This window comes from Echinops telfairi, unplaced genomic scaffold (assembly GCF_000313985.2).
Source record: "Echinops telfairi isolate 266 unplaced genomic scaffold, ASM31398v2 ScPeMD7_18;HRSCAF=68, whole genome shotgun sequence".
NCBI classification, from domain to species: domain Eukaryota; kingdom Metazoa; phylum Chordata; class Mammalia; order Afrosoricida; family Tenrecidae; genus Echinops; species Echinops telfairi.
The window spans coordinates 153,844-175,444 of record NW_022103915.1 but is presented as its reverse complement, the minus strand read 5'-3'; the positions used below and the strand labels follow the sequence as shown (position 1 = coordinate 175,444).

The window sequence follows — 21,601 nt, the reverse complement described above, 5'->3', positions numbered from 1 at the left end:
TGAGTGTGGATCACAACTCACTGTCCAGAACACCAAAATGATTACCACTGGACCAATAAACAGGTCACATCACGATAAGTGGAGAAAAGGGTGAAGTTGTCGAGGATTTTGTCTTGCTGGGATCCACCGTCGATGCTGTGGGAGCGCAGTCGCTGCATCAGAAGAAGGGCTGCATCAGGTGGGTCTGCTGCACAGACCTCTTCGAGGGGTTGAAAAGCAAGGAGTGACTCTGAGGACAAGGTGTGCCGGACCCGAGCCGGGTTGGCTTCAGTTGCCTCGTGTGCATGTGACAGTTGGACACCGGATAAGGAAGACCGAAGAAGAACGGATATATTTGAGTTGCGGTGCTGGCAAAGGATATGGAAAGAACCGCGCACTGCCACATGTCAGGTCTGTCTTGGAAGAAGTAAGGCAAGGATGGTAAGACTTCATCTCATGTACTTTGCACGTGTCAGGGGAGCCTGTCGCTGGAGAAGAACATCATGTTTGGTAAAGTAGAGAGGCAGCAAGAAAGAGGACCGGCCCTTAAGAATGTGGACTGGACAGCACTGAAGCTGCAGCTCAGAGAGAGGGACAGGTGTGATCAGAGCACACAGGAGCAAATGAAGGGGGAGGAAGAAAGAGTGGAGCACATCCTGACCCACCAAGCCCTGAGGATGATATCCCTGCTTAGAGCAGCTAATCCACAGATGACCATATGGCCGGCCCCACTATGAGACACAACATCCCTCACTGACCCATGGCCCTACGGGGGACAACACCGGAGACACTGGGAATTGAATCTGATCTGATCCCACCACACCGAGGCAAAACACTAAGGGGGGTGTTGTAACAGAACAGCAAGGGGAGCAGAGCAAGGAAGTCCAGAGGGAGTACCAAAAATAGACTTTGGGGCCAGGGCGTGGTGCCCCAACAGACTGGACCAGAAACTCTCCTAAAAGTCAACAAACAGACCTAGAACTATTTACAGACTTCTCTCTGTTTTTTTGTCATTTTTTTTAGTTGTTGTTTTGTTGCTTTGTTTGGCTCTGTCTTGTTTTTGTGCATATTATTATCTCTGCAGGTCTGTCTAGATAAGATAGGCTGGATAATCAATCGGGAGGAGCAAACAAGGGAACCAACAGTTCCATGGGAGACGGGGAGGCAGAGGAAAGGAAGTGGGTATTAACAAACCCAGGGACAAGGGAAAAACAAGTAATTCAAAATTGGTGGCAAGGAGGGTGTAGGACGCCTGGTAGGGCTTGATCAAGGGCAATGTAATGGAGAGGAATTACTGAAACCCAATTCAAGGTTGAGCAGGATAATGGGACAAAAGGAAATAGAGGAAAGAACTAGGGGCAAAGGACATTTATAGAGGTCTAAATACAGGCATGTACATATGTAAATATATTTTTATACGAGGATGGAGAAATAGTTCTATGTGTATATATTTATAGGTTTAGTATTAAGGTAGCAGATGGACATTGGGGCTCCACTCAAGTACTCCCTCAATGCAAGAATACTTTGTTCTATTAAACTGGCAGTCCATTACGCTCACCTTCCTGACACGATCACTGAAGACAAAACGGGTGCATAAGCAAATGTGGTGAAGAAAGCTGATGGTGCCCGGTTATCAAAAGATATAGCGTCTGGGGTCTTAAAGGCTTGAAGGTAAACAAGCAGCCATCTAGCTCAGAAGCAGCAAGTGTGATCATGAGGTGTCAGTGGGATCACGTATCAGGCATCAAAGAACAAAAAATCAAATTGTTGTGAAAGGGGGAGTGCGGAGTGGGGACCCAAAGCCCATCTGTAGGCAACTGGACATCCCCTTATAGAAGGGTTGCGGGTAGGAGACGAGCCAGTTGGTGCACTGTAGCAATGATGAAACATACAACTTTCCTCTAGTTCTTTAATGCTTCCTTGCCCCCCACTATCGTGATCCCAATTCTACTTTACAAATCCGGCTAGGCCAGAGGATGTGCACTGGTACAGATAGGAACTGGAAACACAGGGAATCCAGGGCAGATGACCCCTCAGGACCAGTGGTGAGAGTGGTGATATCAGGAGGGTGGAGGGAAGGTGGGGTAGAAAGGGAACTGATAACAAGGATCTCCATATAACCCCGTCCCCGGGGGATGGACAACAGAAAAGTGGGTGAAGGAAGACATGACAAAACAATAATAATTTATACATGAACCAGGGGGAGGGGAAAAATGAACTGATACCCAGGGCTCAAGTAGAAAGCAAATGTTTTGAGAATGATGATGGCAACCAATGTGCTTGACACGATGGATGTATGGATTGTGATAAGAGTTGTACAAGCGCCCAATAAAATGGTTTTAAAACAACAACAAAAGAACATGGACGCGCCCAGTGGCGGCAACAATGGGTCAAGTACGGGACCCATGGCGAGGAGGGCGCAGGACTGGGCAGTGTTTCTTCCTGTTGTGCACTGGCTCAATGGCACCTAACAGCCCTCTGGATGCACTGGAGCTGACGTCAGCCTTGCAGTTTGCAGCAGAGCACTGCAGGGTCCCTGGCAATTCAGAGACAGCTCAGCCACATCCCCTAGGTAGGTTTGGAGGCGTGGACAGGGCCGGCTTGTCAAAGCACAAGGGCAGCTGGGCACCCACTGGGAGGGACAGAGGCCCACCATGTGCTTGCATTGCAGGCTGGGTGTGCCCATGAGTTACTGGAGGTGGAGGCTGTGCAGGATGCAACGTGGGTGTGTGACTCAAGAACCAGCCCCCTGTTGTGCTGCACACACATGTACGATGAAGCAGCCCTGCCCTGTGCCGCGTGCACACGTGTCAGATGTAACATGCCTGCAGTCAGGTTCACTCACAGTCCCACCCTCAGGACTTGCCCTGAGGCCCACGTGTCTGCCTAGATCCTGCTATTGTAGCAGGGGCAGGACGGGAGCAAGGGCAGTGTGCCCATTCCTTATGGGGATGCTGCCCACACCCTAGGGGCCAGATGCTGCCTGAAGACTGGTCTGGGGCTGCTGTTAGGGGGAGGGGGTGGAGTGTGGAGAACAGCAGCCCTGCTCCCGGGAGCAGCCCTGCCTCCAAGTGGAAGGGGGCAGGGCACAGCGGGAGTCCCAGTGGCTGTGTTGCCTGGGTCGCTTTGGCCCTTGGGAAGGTGTCGCATTAGTGGGAGAATGTTCATGCAACATCCAGAGACTGGCTGAGGCCTGAGACCTGTGTTTTAATAGTCTATACCATTGGGCCACCTCATACGCATTCCCTTAATACAAGAGCACCTTGCTCAACTAAATGGTCATTTCATGATACCTACCTTCCCGACATAATCGCTGAAGACAGACGTGTGCATAAGCAAATGTGGTGAAGAAAGCCGATGGTGCCCGGCTATCAAAAGATATAGCGTCTGGGGGTCTTAAAGGCTTGTAGGCAAACAAGCGGCCATCTAGCTCGGAAACAACAAGTCCACAGAGAAGAAGCACACGAGCCTGTGCGAACATGAAGTGTTGAAGGGAACAGGCAGCAGCCACCAAAGAACAAAAACCATCATTGTGTGACCACCTTCCCCACATAAATGCTGAAGATGAATGTGTGCATAAGTAAGTGTGGTGAAGAAGGATGATGGTGCCCGGCTATCGAGACCTATAGCGTGTGGGGACTTAAAGGCTTGAAAGTAAACAACTGGCCATCTAGCCCAGAAGCAGCAAAGCCCACATGGAAGCAGCACACCAACATGTGTGATCATGAAGGGACCAGGCTTCAAGCACCAAATGCAGGGGGGATCATATCATCGTGAATGAGGTAGCGTGTGATGGGGACCCAATGCCCATCTGTAGACAACTGGACATACCTTACAGAGGGTTAGTGGGGAGGAGATGAGTCACTTAGGGTTCAGTATAGCAATAATGAAACCCACAACCTTCCTCTAGTTCTTAAACGCTTCCTCCCCCCAACTACCATGACCTCAATTCTACCTTGCAAACCTGGTTAGACCAGAGGATGCACAACATGGGGAATCTAGGACAAATGAACCCCTCAGGACCAGAAGTGACAGTGGCGATACCAGGAGGGAAGGGGGGGGTAGAAAGGGGGAATCAATCACAAGGATCTACATATAACCTCCTCTCTGGGGGATGGGCAATAGAAGGATGGGTGAAGGGAGACGCCTGGCAGTATAAGATAAGATATAATAATAATAATTTATAAATTATTAAGGGTTCATGAGGGAGTGGGGAGGAAGGAGGAGGGGGGAAAATGAGGAGCTAATTCCAGGAACCCAAGCGGAAAGCGAATTTTGAGAATGGTGAGGGCAACAAATGTATAAGTGTGCTTTACACCATTGATGTATGGATTGTGATGAATTGTATGAGCCCCAATAAAATGATTAAAAAAAAATAGTTCGTCTATTCACAATCAAGTCCAGGTTAGGGCCCCTGTTGGCAACTGGCCCTGCCTCACCCACGCCGCCGCCTGGACAGTTCTTGCCCTTCCTCCAGACCCGCCTCTGAGCAGGGCCCCACAGGGCAAGGACACACCAAACTGCTCCCTAAGCTTTTGGTGCTGCGAGCTCCTGGTTGTGGGCGAGGGTCGGGCACCCCCGGGAGGGCAGCCAGTGAAGGCAGCCGAATGGCCTGCTGTGGAGCCTGTGTGTCAGACCTTCCTAGCTGGGCTTGGGTGAGGCCCGCTGCCTCTGCGCCACCCTGGGGGAGCGCTGTGCACGGAGCCAGGGTGGCATCTTGGTGAGTGCCATAGTCCCTCCCGCCCTGTTGTTTCCCTTCATGCCACAGTCACAGCTGCCTGGTAGGTGGAGCCCACTGTCCCGGAAGCACCGGAGCTTGTGCCAGGGGGAGACAGCCCCACAGGGATAGCAGGGGGGCAGGGCTGTGGGGGAGGGTGGGGAGGGTCAGAAGCCTGATAGTCTGTCTGGCAGACAGGCTAGTGTCACTCCGGCAGAGCTGCGGAAGGACCCTGACTGATGGGGGGGTGGGGAGGGGGAGGGCCCAGGCCCACCTCAGGGAGTGACTGTAGCAGAGGGCCAGGCCCACCCCAGGGTGAGCCTCAGTGGGCCTCACCGGGCAGTGGGGAGGGAAGAGCTGGGCTCACTGTGTGCCTGTGCCCACCAGGTTGTGCAGCCTGACCCTGAAGAAGCTGGTGGTCTTCAAGGAGCTGGAGAAGGAGCTCATCTCCGTGGTGATTGCTGTCAAGATGCAGGTAGCAACTCCGATCCAGCTGCCCCTTCCCCCCAGGCCCAGCATTGCAAGGTACACCTGGTGGCCTGGGTTGTACCCACCATGGCCGGGCCACTGTCCACCCTGCAGCCATAGGGGCCCTTGGGGGCGAGCAGTGGTGCCCGGGGATCTGCCACCAAGCAGGCTAGATGATGTAAAGATCAGAGGTCTTTCTCCTCAAGGAAGGCATGTGTGAGTGAGGGTGATGGAGCTTAGCCTGGCCCTCCCCTGCCACCTGGGGCCTGCCTGAGCCCCCTGCCCGGTACCTGACCCTCCCAGCTCTGCCTCCTCAGCCTTGCACCTGAGCTCCCGGAGGAGGCCCGGGCGGTGAGGGAACCCCTTAGCCCCTCAACTTGCGCACCCCTTCTCTTCACTGCCTCACGCTGTCACGGCACCCAGGTCCTCTCTGGAGTGGATGCGGATGGATCTGTGGTACAGACCTGTGAAGGGTGCATTGGGCAGCATAGGGCTGACCCCTGGGAGCCCCTCCAGGGGTCCATGATCATGGCACCCCCACTGGCTGGAGGGGATGTTTCCTGGGCTTGACTGACCTCTCAGGACCCTGGAGGTGGCCATGGTTGGCGAAGGAGCGGCCGGGCTCTGCCCAGCCCTCACCCAGGAGTGGACCCAGTACCCTCGCCGGAGTCATGGGGCCCAGCCATATCCCTGCCGTGTCCTCCGGACTAGTTTGCCAGGCTCCACTTGCTGCTGGATGGGGCTCAGCACGTGTGCCCTGGGCAGCAGCTTCTTAACCAGCGCCTGGAGGAACACCTTCGGCAGTTTGGAGTTTATTTGGGGGTGGAGTTTGAGTGTGGGTCCATGCTTACCAACATCACAAGTGCTAGGAGCCCTCTTTCTCTGCCGAGGCCCGCTGGACTGGCTGTGTGCAGGCTCTTACAGACTCTCACCTTCTTCGTGGGCCAGTGTCCACACTGGTCTCTGACCGCCTCTGCAGGCCCCTGTGGCCTCACCTGAGCTTCATGCCACCTCAAGTCTCTGCCAGGCGACCCATCCAGTTCTGCTTCTCAGAAATGCCGGATCCCGGGTAGAATTCCCTCTCCCAGACACACTCTGGCATCCGACATCGGTACTTGGTACTGTTCTAGCACATGTCTGTCCGCTGCCTTAGGCCAGGCTTCTAGAAGTGGAACTAAGCAGCAGAGGGTGTGGAGAGGCTTGGCAGCCTGCCCCCAGGCCGCTGGGGTGGCCCTGTCCAGGGTGGGCCCTTCTCCTTGCCACTGGCTGCTAGGCTGGGGCCTCTCTCCCACAGGGCTCCAAGCGTGTCCTACGCTCTCACGAGATTGTGCTGCCCCCCAGTGGACAAGTGGAGACCGACCTGGCGCTGACCTTCTCCCTGCAGGTGGGCGCCTGCAGCTTCCTTCTGAGTGAGGGTCAAGTGTACTGTACTCTCAGGATGTATCTCCCCGCCCGCTCCCAGGAGAACATTGTCAGGCCAGGACAAGGCCATTGGGTGGCAGACATTCCTGTCTGGTCACTTATGAAGAGTGTTTGGGGGTCTGGGGAACCCCTCAGAGTGATCCTGAGGCTCCTGGGGGTGCCCGCAGGGAGATGGACCGGGCGTGGGGGATTAGGGTTACGTCTGGGGCCCTACCAGCAGGAGGTCCGTGAGCACAGCAGGCTGGCGGTGGGGGCGCCACCCCAAGCCACACCGGCCCTGCGGTGGGCACCAGAGGCTGCTGGCCACCACCCACACCCACACCAGATGCAGGCCCAGACCTGCCCGCACGTGCTTGCGGGGCTGGTGCTGGCCAGGCCCCTCTGGCCTTCAGAGTTACTGTCGCCCACCTTCGTCCTTTGTGGTGGGGTCGGTTTTATTGAACATTCTGACAAATACGTGGGCAAGTCTGGGTGTGACGTGCGTGCAGCTGTGCCGGCCGGCAGTTAAGCCCAATGTCTGTAACTGGTGCACACGCCTGTCCTCTGAAGCAGGGCTGGGGCCTGTGGGAGAGCCCTCCACAAGGCCATGACCTCAGTGACACCCCCCCCAGGGACCCAGGGGGCTAGCTGAGGTGGCGCCGGTCCCTGGGGGTCGCTGCGGTACTGAGGGGGGCTCCATGACCCCACAGTACCCTCACTTCCTGAAGAGAGAAGGCAACAAACTGCAGATCATGCTGCAACGGAGGAAGCGGTACAAGAACCGGACCATCCTGGGCTACAAGACGCTGGCCGCCGGGTCCATCAACATGGCCGAGGTAGGTTCTGGGCCGAGCATGCCCCTACTCCTGTGCCCCTGGCGGTCAGCCAGCATCTCCTCCTCTCGTCTCCACCAGCCCCTTCGGCAGAGGGTGGGTGTGGCCGGGGCTGGGCCCTTGCCCCCGGGTGGCGCTCAAGTGGGCAGTGCGGCGCCGACACAGTGCCTGCTGGCCTCGGCCTCAGGCAGGGTATGGGACGTGGTGGGCTGCATGCTGGAAACCAAGTTGTCTCACAATGGCCAGCTGTCTGCTGCCGTCCGGGGGACTTGGTGTCACAGACAAGGGTGCATTTGGGGGTGTTGAGGGCTGAGGTTGTATTGGGGATGTGAGGTCCACATATCCCTGGCCCTGCCCACCCCACCCAGGTGATGCAGCACCCCTCTGAGGGCGGCCAGGTGCTGAGCCTGTGCAGCAGCAGCAAGGAGGCCACCGGCCATGTGGCCGAGATCTCCATCTTCTCCCTGTCCAGCCAGCCTGTTGACCACGAGGACAGTGGCCTGCAGGCTGGTCCCAAGACCAAGTCCACAGGTGAGGGCCTCCAGCCGTTTTGCCGTTGCAGCTGGGTTGGTGGTGGTATATGGTGCCCTAGCGTGAGGTGGGGGGGGCGGGGGGCCAGGCAGAGGTACTCAAGGCCCAGGAAGACCAGGGCTGCTGCCTGGAAACCGTGGCTGGCGTGGTCTTGAGAAGCGGTTGTCTAGAGGCTCAGTGCCACCTTGCAGGATGCCGAGCCTGACTGCAGGGGGCTGTGGCGGGGCCCTGGCTGGGGGAGGGGGACAGCCCCCTCCCGCACACTCCAGAGCGGAACCCTGGGGTCTCTCCCTTCCGTGTGTTGGCTCCACAGACAACTGCTCTGAGGACGAAGACGAGAGCTTCTCGTCGGAGCAGGAGGCCAGTGACGATGCCATCCAGGGCCAGGTGACTGTGCCGGCCCCAGTGGTGGGGCCAGGGAGGGGGGAGACAGGCACCCGCACTGTATGCCGTGCAGTGTGGGTGAGTGGGTGACTCGGGGCTGAGAAGTAGGGAGGCTGCCTAGGCCTTGGGAGCAGCCAGTGCCATGTGATACCAGCTATCTCTTGCCCAGGGCTGATGGGCAGAGGGCACAGTGTCCGCAGGCCACGCGTGTCCCCGTCCTGGGTGCGGGTGCCCGGCCTCAGGCCACGCGTGTCCCCGTTCTGGGTGCGGGTGCCCGGCCTCAGGCCACGCGTGTCCCCGTACGAGCTGCACGAAGACGACTTCGATGTGGGCAAGCCCCAGAAACAGCGGCGCTCGATAGTAAGAACGACGTCCATGACCAGGGTCGGTGGAGACTGGTTTTACTCACCCTGGGGGCGGGGCATGTAGGGGGCGGGGTGTGGGGGCAAGACTCCAGGAGGTGCGTGGGGGCCAGGGAGGGGGGGTGCACCCACCCAACAGCCCCACCCAGACAGGCCCTGTATCAGCGGTAGCTTTCCCTGCGGGCATGCCCCTGTGGCACTGCCCAGCCCCGCACCCCACTCCCCACTCCCCTCACTCCCTACTCCAGTCGTGGGCCAACAGGCCATGGGGGACGCTGTGGGCAAGGCCGCGCTGCCTCGAGGCGCCGAGCGTTGTGAGGGACAAGTGAAGCTTCCCTCGCTTCTGTGGTGCGACACGGGCCGCTTTCAGGGCCGGCCTGGGTGGTGAGTGTGGGTCCTGCAGGAGTGCCCTGAGTGCCCACCCACCCTGCAGACTGGCTGCTTTCTGCTGGAGCAGGGGCCAGGGAGAGGGTGCCTGGGAGCCTGTGGGGAGAAGCCAGGCCCGCTGCAGTGGTGGCGCAAACGGTTACCGCGCCAAGATGCTGGTGGCTCAGCTCCCCCTGGAGTGCCTCGGAAAAATGGCTTGGCGACATGTGGCCAAAGCTCAGCCCCCGAGCCCCCTGCCGAGCACAGCTCCACTCTGCCCTCTGTCCTCTGGGGTCACCGTGACTGGTGGGCAACAGCTAAGCTGCTGCTGTTCAACACTGGGAACCCCTCCAGTTTCTCGTGACTGCAGCCAGCTGGGCGCCACAGTCAGGCGGCCCTCCCCCCGGACCCCCAGCGGTCAGTGCCAGCACAGCTCCTGACTTTGTCGGGCTTGCCCTGCAGCAACAGAACTTCAAGCAGAAAGTCGTGGCCCTGCTGCGGAGATTCAAGGTGTCCGATGAGGTGAGGTCTCACCGCCCATCCTGCCGATCATCCCTGCCCCCCCCAAACCCCCGGGCTTGTTGGGTGGGTGTTACAGCAGCCAGTGGCAAGGAGTCTGGTGGGCTAGTGTCCTGGCTCTGTCACTGGCTATTCATACTAAGCTCTCGGGACATCACTGTCTGTAGGATGGGGTGCAGGGTCACCACCCCACGAGCCCTGGGCCTCAACCCTGTCACAGCTGCCCCAGGGTCCTCTCACTGCATGGAGTTTTCCTTTCAATATTTTTCTAGTCGGCTTTCCACAACAAGTTCCTATAACTTTTAAAAGGAGAAGAAAAGACCCTTAATTTTCTTTAAATGTGGTCAGGGAAAATCGAAACCCGGGGCTGTGGACTTAGAGCGGAGGGGAAGTGGAGTTTAGCATCTTACGCCTGAAGCTGCAGCCTTACCGGAATCCTGACCGTGGCTCCGCACTGGCACTCATGGAAACCGAGCAGATAAGCCCCGCGGCAGACGTGGAAAACGCACTGGAGGGTTTGACCGCAGATTCTGCAGGCAAAAGGAAAAACCACCAGACATTGCACTTGAAGGGGAGGTGATTCAGTGACCCATCTGGGAGTGCCCAGTGCCCGAAGGGCCTGCGGGTCCCATCAGATGTAGCAGCATGCACACCCTGGGGTCCCAGAAGGAGAAGAGAGGCAGAAAGCAAAACATGTCTTTGAAGAAACGGGCAGAGCCTTTCGGAAGCTCGACCTGAATCTACACGAATAGGACACCCACAACAAAGGGCGCAACTTCCAGAGGCTCAGTGGGATCCAAGCAGGATGAAGGCAAAGATCTACATTTATTGAGATGCATTCCACTCCCGGAAACAGCTCGTCCTGGAACCCACCGCGGCAGGCCTGCCCTGTCCTAGAGTCCTGATGAGCCAGAATGGGCTCCATGGCTTTGAATGCGCGTTGTTTGGGCTTTGCTTTTTCACAGTGGAATTGTCAAAACCAAAAGACAAAGACAAGGCATCTTGTCACGTACCAGGGATCCTCACTGAGATTAACAGCCGATTTCTCATCAGAACCCATAGCATTCGGAAGCCCCCAAGTGACAGGAGAGCTCCAGGCCTGTGTCGGACTTAACACAGAACTGTTAGCCGTGTTGAGTGTCTCAGGTCAGCCAGCCTGGTGCAAATCCTGGCACACGGTGTGCACACAGCACACCTTTCTCTGTCTGCAGAAATAATGGAAGAAACGCTTCTGGGTGCACTGAATGCTACCGTATCATCAGAGGATAGACAACGGACTTAACACAGAACTGTTAGCCGTGTTGAGTGTCTCAGGTCAGCCAGCCTGGTGCAAATCCTGGCACACGGTGTGCACACAGCACACCTTTCTCTGTCTGCAGAAATAATGGAAGAAACGCTTCTGGGTGCACTGAATGCTACCGTATCATCAGAGGATAGACAACGCAGTTCCTTCAGCTATGCATCTCTAAGTAGTGCCGGTTAGTTATCATGAACCCCCCATTGATTGTGGATCCAATTAAAAATGAGACCCTTGATGATTTCAATAATTTCTCCATCTATAATGATGAGGCTCTTGTGATGTTCTGGAATTTCATTATTTACAAAGTTGTCCGTAGTTTGATATGATTCCACACAGTCTAATGCCTGTGCATAGTCAACGAAACACAGGTAAACATCTGTCTGGTATTCTCTGCTTCCAGCCGGGATCCATCTGACATCAGGAATAACATTGTGTCCTTTGTTCCATGTCCTAATCGGAGTCTGGCTTGAGTTTCTGGAGTTTACTATCAATGCACTGTTATATCTGTTTTTGAATCATCTTCAGAAAAATTTAAACTGTGATTTTAATGATGTGATTCCATAATTTCCACTTTCTGTTGGATCACCTTTCTTTGGAATAGGCACCAATAAGGGCCTCTTCTGTTGGCTGGCCAGGTCTGCTGTCTTCCACACTTCTTGGTGCAGAACTGGTAAGTGCTTCCAGTGCTGTACGTATCAGCTTGTTGAAACATTTCAGTTGGTATTTTGCCAGTTTCTGCAGCCTTGTTTTCCCCCAGTGCCTTCATTGCAGCTTGGACTTAACTCCTTCAGTACCATTGATTCTTGACCTCGTGCTGCCTCCTGAAATGGTTGGACATCGACCAGTTCTTTCTGGTGCAGTGACTCGGTGTGTTCCTTCATCTTCTTTTGATGCTTTCTGTATCATTCGGTATTTTCCCCATAAGATCCTTCAATATGGCAACACTAGGCTTGAATTTTTCCTCAGTTCTTTCAGCTGGAGCTATGCTAAGCACATCCTTCTCTTTTAATTGTCCAACTTCAGGTCTTTGCACATTTCATTATAATGCTTTATTCTGCCTTCAACTCATTACTCCTTCAGTTCTTCCATTTCCTTTAACTACTCTGTTCAAGAGCCAGTTTCAGAGTCTCTACTGGCATCTGTTTGGGTCTTTTATTTCTTTCCTGTCTTCGAAGTCACCATTTTCTTTCTGTGTGTGTGGTGTCCTTGATGCCATGCACAAGGTGTCAGATCTTCTGTCACTAGTGTTCAGTCAGTCCTTCAAACCTTCTCTTGAGATGCTCTCTCAGGTGGGATATACCCAAAGTTGTACTTTGGCTCTCCTGGATGCATTTCAGTTTTCTTTAGTTTCAGTTTGCGTTTTCATGTGAACAATGAGCGGTCTGTTCCACAGTCGGCCCCTGGCCTCGTTCGACTGATGATATTGAGCTTCTCCATTGTCTCTTTCCACAGATATAGTCCATTGGATCCCTTGTATTCCGCCCAGTGAAGACCACATGTCGCCCTTTATGTTGTTGAAAACAGGTATTTTCAATGGAATAAGCTGTTGGCCTTACGAGATTCTGTCCTGTGATCTTCAGCATCCTTTCTGTCATCAAGCCCGTTTTTCCCCAATGACCCTTCCTCTGTGTCACCTTCTTATTCCAATCACCAGCAATTAGTTATCAGTGCATCTTGATTGCATGTTTGATCAATTTCAGACTCAGAAATTGATGAAAAAAAATCTTCAGTTTCTTCATCTTTGGCATTAGTGGTTGGTGCCTAAGTTTGAATAATAGTTGTGTTGCCTGATCTTCCTGTGGGCATGGATACTAACCTATTGCTGACAGCGTTGTGCTTCAGGATAGATACTTTTTAAGTGAATGTGATGGTCCTCTTGGATTTGTATTCCCAGCAAAGTAGACCACATGGTCTATTCTAACCGAGTAGGTAAAAGTCTAGGGGTGTTTGTTGAAATTCCGAGGTACCACTAAGAAAACAGCTTTGGAAATCCATGAGAATAAAAGCGATACACTCACTACAAGTTATCAGCTGATTTATTTTTAAGGCATTAATGGAGGAATTGATGAACAACAACAGCCTATGAGCATGTAGACATTAAACAGCCAGTGGGTCAGAGAAGACATCAAAAGGGAAATTGGAATACACACGGTGGAAATGCGGAAGGATGGCTGGGAGGCGGCCAAGGCTGCTCTCAGAGGAAGATGTAGAGCTGTAGCTGCAAAGAAGGAAACCTTAGAGCCCCTGAGCTTGCTGTGCGCCTTAAGGAACTAGAACAGGAGAAGCTCATTCCAGCGGTAGCAGAGGAGAGGAGACAAATCAAGGTGGAGCAGAGCTCGATTAAATATAATCAGAAACAAAAGGTGTTGCTCTGGAAAGATCCATGCAGTTCAATTAGAGTGACCAATAATAAAAGAGAAAACACGGACCTTACTAAGAGCACACGTAAAGTGGCGGCACCACTGCTGCCCCTTGGGCAGTAAGAAATGGTTGTGGGGTGGCGGGGAAAATCGGATATGGGAGTGGGGCAGCGAAAAAAAGCAAAAAAAAGAAATGGTTGTAACGTTTTAACTACAGCTATCAAATTCTGTAGCCGGATGAAACGGGGAAATTCCTAGAAACTCTCACTGCTGTCCAGTCGATGACCACCCAGAGACCCATAGGACAGGGGAGGGCTGCCCCTGTGGGTTTCCGGGACTGTAACTTCATAGTAGAAAGCCCTGTCTTTCTCCCAAGGAGCTTCTGGTGTTTTTAAACTGCTGACCTTGTGGATCGCAGCCTGAGTGAGTTAGTTAATTGTGCCAACCTGGCCAATAAACACGTGGGGTTAATTGAAGGGCAGAGGGATAAATGGCTCGGTGAGCCTCACCTTTGTAGTTCTCGGGTCTCTTGCTTTGTGATGGTCAGACCAGGGTGCAGTTGCCTTAGCCAGTTCCCTGCTTCAGCTGGCAAGGCTCACTTCCTGCAAGACATCCCTGAGGAGAAGCCACATGGACCTACCACGATGCAGCCCTGGGTGCTGGAGTAGCTGTGTGGAGACCCCTGCCAGCACTGAGATGCTTACACATTTACTGACTCGGCTTTCCTCCTGCAGTCGGCATCGTTGCATCTGTTTTGTGAGATGGAGGAGGACTTTGTGGATATATGGGTTAATGGGTTAACATTGGACTTGTGGGCTTGGACAGCACTAAGTTGGGATGTTTCCTTGATGCACACTTAACCTTTATATAAAACTCTCTCTGATACATGTTTCTGTGGATTTGTTTCTTTAAAGTACCCAGACTAACACACAGCCCAACACGTAACCACTGTGCCAACAGGACCTCCTCCCTAGAAGCACACACACAATTAAAACAGACCTCAGAAGAAATGGAAAATCTGAACAGACCTATGGCAAACAAGGAGATTGAATTAGTAATCAGAAACACCCTGGCAAAGAAAAGTCCAGGACCGGAAGCTTCACGGATTAATTCTCCTAGGCATTGAAAGACAAATTTGCATCCATCCTTCCCAAACTCTTCCAAACAATCAAGAGGAAACACTTCTCCCGTTGATCTGCGCCCCTGTAGCCCCACACCCAGTGCAACTGACCCGGGCGCAGTGGTTGTCGTTCAGCCCGGGAAAACCACCCAGGGCAGCATTCCTCCAACAGTGAAACCCACGTGGCATCGCAGTCCGTGAAGGAGGCTGAGAAAATCCCAACAGCGTCTCAAGAAAAACAAAAAACTGTTGTAGCTGTACAACTGAATCTGTGTGTGTGAGCTCGCCCACGGCTCACCTGACACGGTGTCTCCTGTGTGGGAGCTCGCCCACAAGGAGCAGCATGGTGAGGGCACAGGGTGGCCCATGGCCATGCCCAGTGAGGCGCTTAGGGGATGTTTGCGGGCATCGTAAAGCAACGATTGATTGTACACTTGGAGCTTGCTGACAGCAAAGGGTTTCTTTCTCTGGTGCTGGGCACTGTGCTTGAGTCCTGCTTCTCAATACCCGCTGTGCCCTGTGGGTGACCAGCGAGTAGCTGGACCCACTGTGCCCTCTGACCAGCAAGTAGCTGGCCCCGCTGTGCCCTGTGAGTGACCAGCATGTGGCTGGCTCGGCTGTGTCCTGTAAGTGACCAGCATATGGCCGGCTCTGCTGTGGTGGGTGGTGCAGGTATCTACAGGACTCTTGGAAGTCCCTCTGACTGGCCTTCACGCCCCTGGCTCATCCCAGGTCCTAGACTCGGAGCAGGACCCAGCCGAGCATGTCCCCGAGGTGGAAGAGGACCTGGACCTCCTCTACGACACGCTGGACATGGAGAACCCCAGTGACAGTGGCCCCGACATGGAGGATGACGACAGCGTCCTCAGCACCCCAAAGCCAAAGCTCAGGTGAGCTGCCCCCAGTGGAGGGACCCTGAACACCCTTGGCACCCAATGGGGCCACCAGTATTTGCCTCTTCAGAGCGGGCTCCCGACCAGCACCACCCCAGCCTTCAGGACTTAGAGCAGCAGTTCTCAACCTGGGGATCGAATGACCCTTTCACAGGGGCCGCCGATTCATAGCAGTGGTAGAATTAGAGTTTTGAAGTAGCAACGAAAATAATTGTATGGTTGGGGAGGGGTCACCACCACATGAGGAACTGTATTAAAGGGTTGCGGCATGAGGAAGGTTGAGAACCACTGCCTTAGCGGGTCCTCTGGGCCAGACCAGTCACCCACCGTGGGCAGCCCTGAGCAGAGGGCAGCAGGGGGGTGCTGGGTGGACAGCACCCAGGAGCTTTCTCAGCACTGGGTGAACTCTGGGCAGGGGTGAGGTAGAGAGACAGGGCAGAAGGAGGGCAGGGTGATATGGTCTGGCTGGGATCTGAGCGTGAGGCAGGAAGCAGCCCGGAGACTGCAGCATCAGGATGGGGAGGGGGCCTTGGGGCCCTGAGGGGAGCAGCTGGGCTCAAGGACCAGTGGGCCAGTGGGATCTTCTGTCCAGAGGGGCTCCCCAGAAGCTGCACGGTGGGAGCAGAGGGTGATATCTGCCACAAGCAGGGCTGGCAGGGGTGGGGCCCCGTGGAGTGGGGTCACAGGTATTATGTCCCTGGAGATGGTCATGGGGTCATGGAGAGGCCAGCTGGTCCAGTGCCCTTGCTACAGCCCAGGGCAGCGCCTGGAGGCCTGGCTCAGCTGCTGAGTGGCAGCCCAGGACGGACCGTGTGGTCCTGCAGCTGACACAGCTGCCCGGAGCCCCCTCCCACCTTAGGGACATGGCTGCCTCATGGCCCCACCCCCAACCCACGGACATGGTCCCCCAGGTCCCCGTGCCCTCTCCCCTTTCCCAATTCAGAGCCATGACTGTCTGTCCAGTCTCTGAAATAGCTCCTCCATCCCTTGTTCTCATGGGCTGTCGAGCTGGGGGGTGGGCAGGATGGAGGGTCTCGGGGGGTGCCTGACCCGGGCTCTGCCTGGAGGAAGGGCTGACCATTCCCCCTCCCCAGGCCATACTTTGAGGGCCTGTCACACTCGAGTTCCCAGACGGAGATTGGCAGCATCCACAGCTCCCGGAGTCAGAGGGGGCCACCCAGTCCTGTGAGTCGGGGATCATGGGGAGGGGCTCCCCATGACTAATGATGGGGACATGCTGGGGCCATTGGTGTAAGCCGTTGTGGTTGCCCCAAACACACCAGGGCCGTGAATACCTGCCCCTCCAGGGGCCACCGCCCTCAGCCCAAACCCCACCCTCACCCCCATTGGTGCTCTCCTCCACCCCTACGTGGGGCCCCCTGACGTCCCTCATCCACCAGGCGGAGGCTTCCGAGAAGATGAGACCCCTCAGCAGCCGGCAGTCGAGTGAGAATGTCCCCAACACAATGGTGCATGTAAGCCATGGGCCACCACTGCTGGAGGCCACAGGCAGTATCCTGGGGAGGGCAGGCACCATCTCAGCATGGCCCAGCATATAAGGTATCTCCATGGCTGTGCTTCCTCCCCTACAGAGCACCCCGATGCGGGAACAGCCCAGGCCACCAGAGGACAGCCCGGAGGCAGAAGCCACCACGCAGGACGTGTTCACAGAAAGGCTCCCACCCAGCGGCAAAATCACAAAAACGGAGTCTCTCATCATCCCCTCCACCCGGTGAGCGCTGCGAGACACCCCCCCCCCCAGCGCCCACTGAGTCATCCCAATGCTACCTTACAAATCTGGCTAGATCAGCGCATGTACACAGGGAATCCAGGATAAGAGCCCCCAGCGCCCACTGAGTCCCAGTGAGGAGCACCTGCTGAGGCTGCCCATTCCCACCCAGGTGGGCACTTAGCAGGGGCTCTAGAACCGAGAAATCTGCTGGGAGGCTGCATCTGAGCCCCCTCAGCAGGCTGGGGGGGAGGTGCTGGTGTGGGTCCAGGCGTGGCCCGCCCCAGGCACCCCTTGCCGCCACCCCACCCCACCCCTCTCCGCCAGCTGGTCATCCTGTCCCTGCACAGGTCTGAGGGGAAGCAGGCTGGCCGCCGAGGCAGAAGCACGTCCCTGAAGGAGCGGCAGCCGGCCCGGCCACAGAGTGAGCGGGCCAACAGCCTGGACAATGAGCGCTGCCCAGACACCAGGAGCCAGCTGCAGGTAGGGGTGGGGGGGGAGAGTCTGACGGGTGGGCACAGGTGGGGCCAGCTACAGGTGGGCGGGGTGGGCCTGGTGGGGGTGGGCACAGGCAGGGCAAGGCTGTGACGCATGGAGGTGTGTACATATGTGACCCCAGATCCCCAGGAAGACCGTGTATGACCAGCTCAACCACATCCTCATCTCTGATGACCGGCTTCCGGAGAACATCATCCTGGTCAACACCTCGGACTGGCAGGGCCAGGTGTGCTGGAGCTGTGTCCTCCTCTGGCAAAGGGTGGGGGGTGAGGGGAGGGTCTAAACTCACCACCTGAGCAGGCTGGGAGCCCCGTCCCATCTCAGGGGAGGAGAGTGGCCTAGGGCTTATGGGTGGGGGCTATGGCTTCCTGTCAGTTGACCATCAGCCCCACCCACAGCTCCTCTCAGACATGCTGCAGCGACACACGCTGCCTGTGGTCTGCACCTGCTCCTCGGCCGACGTCCAGGCTGCCTTCAGCACCATTGTCTCTCGGATACAAAGATAGTGAGTCCTGCAGGCCCTGAGGACTGGCCCCTCAGAGACCACTTCTTGGCTACGGGCCCCAAGCCCCACGACAAGGAGCCTGGAGCGGGAACACCTGTAGATGGGCAGGCCCTGTTGGGGATAGCCCTGTGTAGCGGGGGAGCCCTGTGGAGGGGGGCCCTGTGGCCCTGTGCAGAGGGGGAGCCCTGTGCAGAGGAGGAGCCCTGTAGAGGGGGGCCCTGTGGAAGGGAAACCCTATACAGAGGGGGAGCCTTGTGTAGGGGGGTGGGCTGTGCAGAAGGAGCCCAGTACGGGGCAGTTCCAGGGTCTCCAGAGTGTGGATGTACCGTGTGGTGGGGGCAGCAGGTGGACCCTGGGCGGCTGCAGGACAGAAGCCCAGAGACCTGTGCTAAGGCCTCTGCCCCTTTCTCTGTGCCACCACGGACGCACGCAGCTGCAACTGCAACTCCCAGCCCCCGGCGCCGGTGAAGATCGCGGTGGCGGGGGCGCAGCAGTACCTCAGCGCCGTCCTGCGTCTCTTTGTGGAGCAACTGTCCCACAAGACCCCCGACTGGCTGGGCTATATGCGCTTCCTAGTCATCCCTCTGGGTGAGTGGGTTGGGGCCGAGGCCAGGGTGCCCTCTGGCGGGGCCTGGGGAAAGCTGGCTGGTCCTCGAGAGCCCGAGTCAGAGCGCCCACGGGTCCCAGCTGGTTTCCTCTCTCTGAGTCAGAAAGAGGCTCTTGGGACACAGGGACACCGATTTTAGGCACGGAGCAGGGGCCACTTTCCCTGGCCAGGCCACCAAGTTCTGGGTCACGAGTAAGGTTACATGCGTGACAGCGACAAGTTTCTACAAGAGCACAGTGCGTCTGGGTCCCGACCGAGGCTCCGCACTCAGAACCAAGTGCCTTTGGCCAGGCACCTCCCTCCCGATAGTGCCGTCCCCCTGGGGGCAGCAGAGGCCCCTGTGAGCTGGGAAAGGCCCCACCCATGACACTCCCGTGTCCCCTGCCCACAGGCTCCCACCCCGTGGCTCGCTACCTGGGCTCCGTGGACTACCGCTACAATAACTTCTTCCAGGACCTGGCCTGGAGAGATCTCTTCAACAAGCTGGAGAGCCATAGTGCAGGTGAGACCTGCGGCCCCCAGTCCCCGGCCCATGTCCCCCTCCATGCACCCCTGCCTCCCACCCAGCCCCAGCCCTAGCCCGTCCGCCATATGCCTCCCACCTTTTACCCAACCAGTCGACCCCTTCAACACCCCATAGCCCCCCACCTCCCACCCAGCCCCAGCCCATCTGCCCTTGTGTACCCCCTTGTCTCCCACCCAACCAGCCACCCTTTGGCACCCTTCACCTCTCCCCTGAACCAGCCACTCCATGCCCTACCCCCAGGCCCTGCCAATCTGCCCCTCATGTGCCCCAACCCTAGTTGGGTTTCCCCTCCTTGCCCGTATTCTCTCTGGCCCACTGCCCCAGGCCCCTACCAACAGCCCACTGCCTACAGCTCCGTGCCCTTCATTCCGCAGTGCAGGAAACCCCAGACATCGTGTCTCGTGTCACGCAGTACATCGCCGGGGCCAACTGTGCCCACCAGCTGCCCATTGCGGAGGCCATGTTGACCTACCGGCAGAAGAGGTAAGGCCGCTTGGGCTGCTGAGCCGGCAGAGCCAGGCCCAGGCCTAGGGTGCCACTGACCTGTAGGGGTCCAACTTCATGCAGCGGCTCAGCTGAGCAACCCCGGAGCCCCGTCTGTTGTGCAGATCCGACCCTTCTGGGGGCGCTGTCCAGCTCCTCCGATCTGTAGCATGGGCTCACCCGGCGGTCAGGGCTCCTCCGGGGCTCCTCCGGGTGGGCGGGCCCTCGTCCAGGCCAGCTCTGCAAGCTGCTGCCCACCGCAGTCGCATCAGGACAGTCGAGCTGCAGGCTCTCAGGGGATCCATAGACTGTGTGGTCAGCTAGAGGGGTGATCTGCCTTTGCCTGTGGGGCTTGTGGCCCCTGGGTTCCCTGTGCCCGAGATCTCAGGGCCTCACTTCAGGAGCAGCCCTGGCCCTGTGTGTCAGCGAGTAGGGGGCTGACAGAGCCTGTGCCCCCAGGCTCACCGCTTCCCTTGGGGGCCACCTACCCTGCGGGCCCACTAACAATCTGCGTCTTCTCTCCCGGTGGCTTTCTCACAAGGAAAAGGAACCTCCACTTTGATTTCACCCTGAGGTATCAGTGTCCCTGGGCCCTGCCTTGTTCCTCTGTCCCATGTCTGCCCTGGGCTGGTCTCGGCTTGTTTAGCAATATTAGTAGGTGGGGCTGCAGGTGGGCACCAGCCCAGCTTCATACCAGACCCCCTGGGGGCTGCCCACCTGCAGTCTAGGAACCCACCTTGGTCCTTGCCCATCCTGGTGCCCCAGTGGGGTGTGTACAGGGTCCCCAGCCTTGGAGTTAAGGGGCAGGCTGCCTACCTGCTGTCTAGAGGCCCTAATAGGGGTGTTCAGGGTCCCCAGTCTTGGAGTTCGGGGGGCAGGCTGCCCACCTGCTGTCTAGAGCCCCTAATGGGGGTGTGCAGGATCCCCAGCCTTGGAGTTTGAGGAGCAGGCTGCCCTGTGTCAAGACAACCTGAGTCCATTCGGTGAGCTCCTGGTGTCTGAATGCGATGGTGCCCAGGCAGCCTGCTCCTGGTCAGTCTCTGCAGGGACACGGACCAGGCAGAGCCATGTAGCTCACTGGGGGCAGCGCCCTGGAGGCGGCAGGGAGCAGAATAGTTTTGTGCAGCGCCTGCCTGGGGAGCTCTTCCCTTCAGCTCATCACTTGGTGGGCTCCCCATGGGAAGGGGAGCTGAGTGCCCACCCCAGCTCTGCTAAACAAGACCTGTGGGCCAGAGGAAGACCAGCCCGGGTGTCCGGGGCGCCAGCACCCAGCCTGGCATGAAGTGTGCTGCAGCATGCCCGGGCAGCCAAGGCCCCAATGGGCCCTGCCTCCCTGCTCCTGGCTCCGTCGGTGGACGGGCTCCCTGCCTCCATGTGACAGTGGTGACACCCCCCAGGGGCAAGTGCCCTGCCTGACCAACAAATGGTACAGGGAAGACCTGGGCAGGCCCAGGGTCAGATTAGGGTCCCTCCCTGGCAGCTGGCCCCACAGCAGAGCAGACATCATGGTAGCCCATGTCTTGGTCCCATCAGGGGGGCCCTGGGCTCCTGGTGTCCCTGCTGTCAGGCCACGTGTGGCTGAGTGGGTGCTGTCTGCATGGCCCGGGAGCTTGGCGTCCGCGCTGTGACTGTGCCTCTCAACCTAGTGTGCACGGCAAGCATGGGGCTGCCATCCTTGTGGGGCCTGGGCGGGCTTGGTGGGCAGAGGCCTGGGCAGTCTCTGGGACTGGGACACATGCCTGGCAGGGCCAGGGAGCTCATTAGGGGTCTGGGCCATCAATGGCAGCTCCCTGGAGCCTTCACAGCCCTTAAGTCCCTGCTGAGAGAGATGGTTCCCTGGGCGGGACTCACCTGCCAGGCGTGAGCACACAGGTGAGGGGTCTGTATGAACGGTGCTGTATTAGTCTAGGTACTTTGGAGAAACAAATCCACAGCAACTCACGTATAAGAGAGAGTGTTATGCAAAGAAAATGTGCATCACGAAAACATCCCAACCCAATGCTGCCCAAGCCCACAAGTC

The 21,601-nt window shown here is 57.0% G+C and overlaps 1 protein-coding gene across 2 annotated transcripts in view; it reads left to right on the top strand.

Moving 5' to 3' along the window:
* Nucleotides 1–21,601, top strand: part of PACS2 (phosphofurin acidic cluster sorting protein 2) — a 54,310-nt gene that overhangs the window by 28,408 nt on the left and 4,301 nt on the right. The window contains exons 2-19 of one of the 2 annotated variants that reach the window (XM_045287775.1): nt 5,084–5,171; nt 6,459–6,548; nt 7,276–7,401; nt 7,767–7,929; nt 8,243–8,316; nt 8,620–8,697; nt 9,504–9,563; nt 15,073–15,230; nt 16,328–16,418; nt 16,634–16,708; nt 16,826–16,965; nt 17,313–17,445; nt 17,582–17,686; nt 17,859–17,965; nt 18,399–18,553; nt 18,964–19,074; nt 19,473–19,581; nt 20,123–20,155. In XM_045287775.1, coding sequence (XP_045143710.1) covers nt 5,084–5,171; nt 6,459–6,548; nt 7,276–7,401; nt 7,767–7,929; nt 8,243–8,316; nt 8,620–8,697; nt 9,504–9,563; nt 15,073–15,230; nt 16,328–16,418; nt 16,634–16,708; nt 16,826–16,965; nt 17,313–17,445; nt 17,582–17,686; nt 17,859–17,965; nt 18,399–18,553; nt 18,964–19,074; nt 19,473–19,581; nt 20,123–20,155 — 1,896 coding nt within the window. The remainder of the gene's footprint in view (nt 1–5,083; nt 5,172–6,458; nt 6,549–7,275; nt 7,402–7,766; nt 7,930–8,242; nt 8,317–8,619; nt 8,698–9,503; nt 9,564–15,072; nt 15,231–16,327; nt 16,419–16,633; nt 16,709–16,825; nt 16,966–17,312; nt 17,446–17,581; nt 17,687–17,858; nt 17,966–18,398; nt 18,554–18,963; nt 19,075–19,472; nt 19,582–20,122; nt 20,156–21,601) is intronic. The other variant, XM_030884937.2, reaches the window with a different exon arrangement.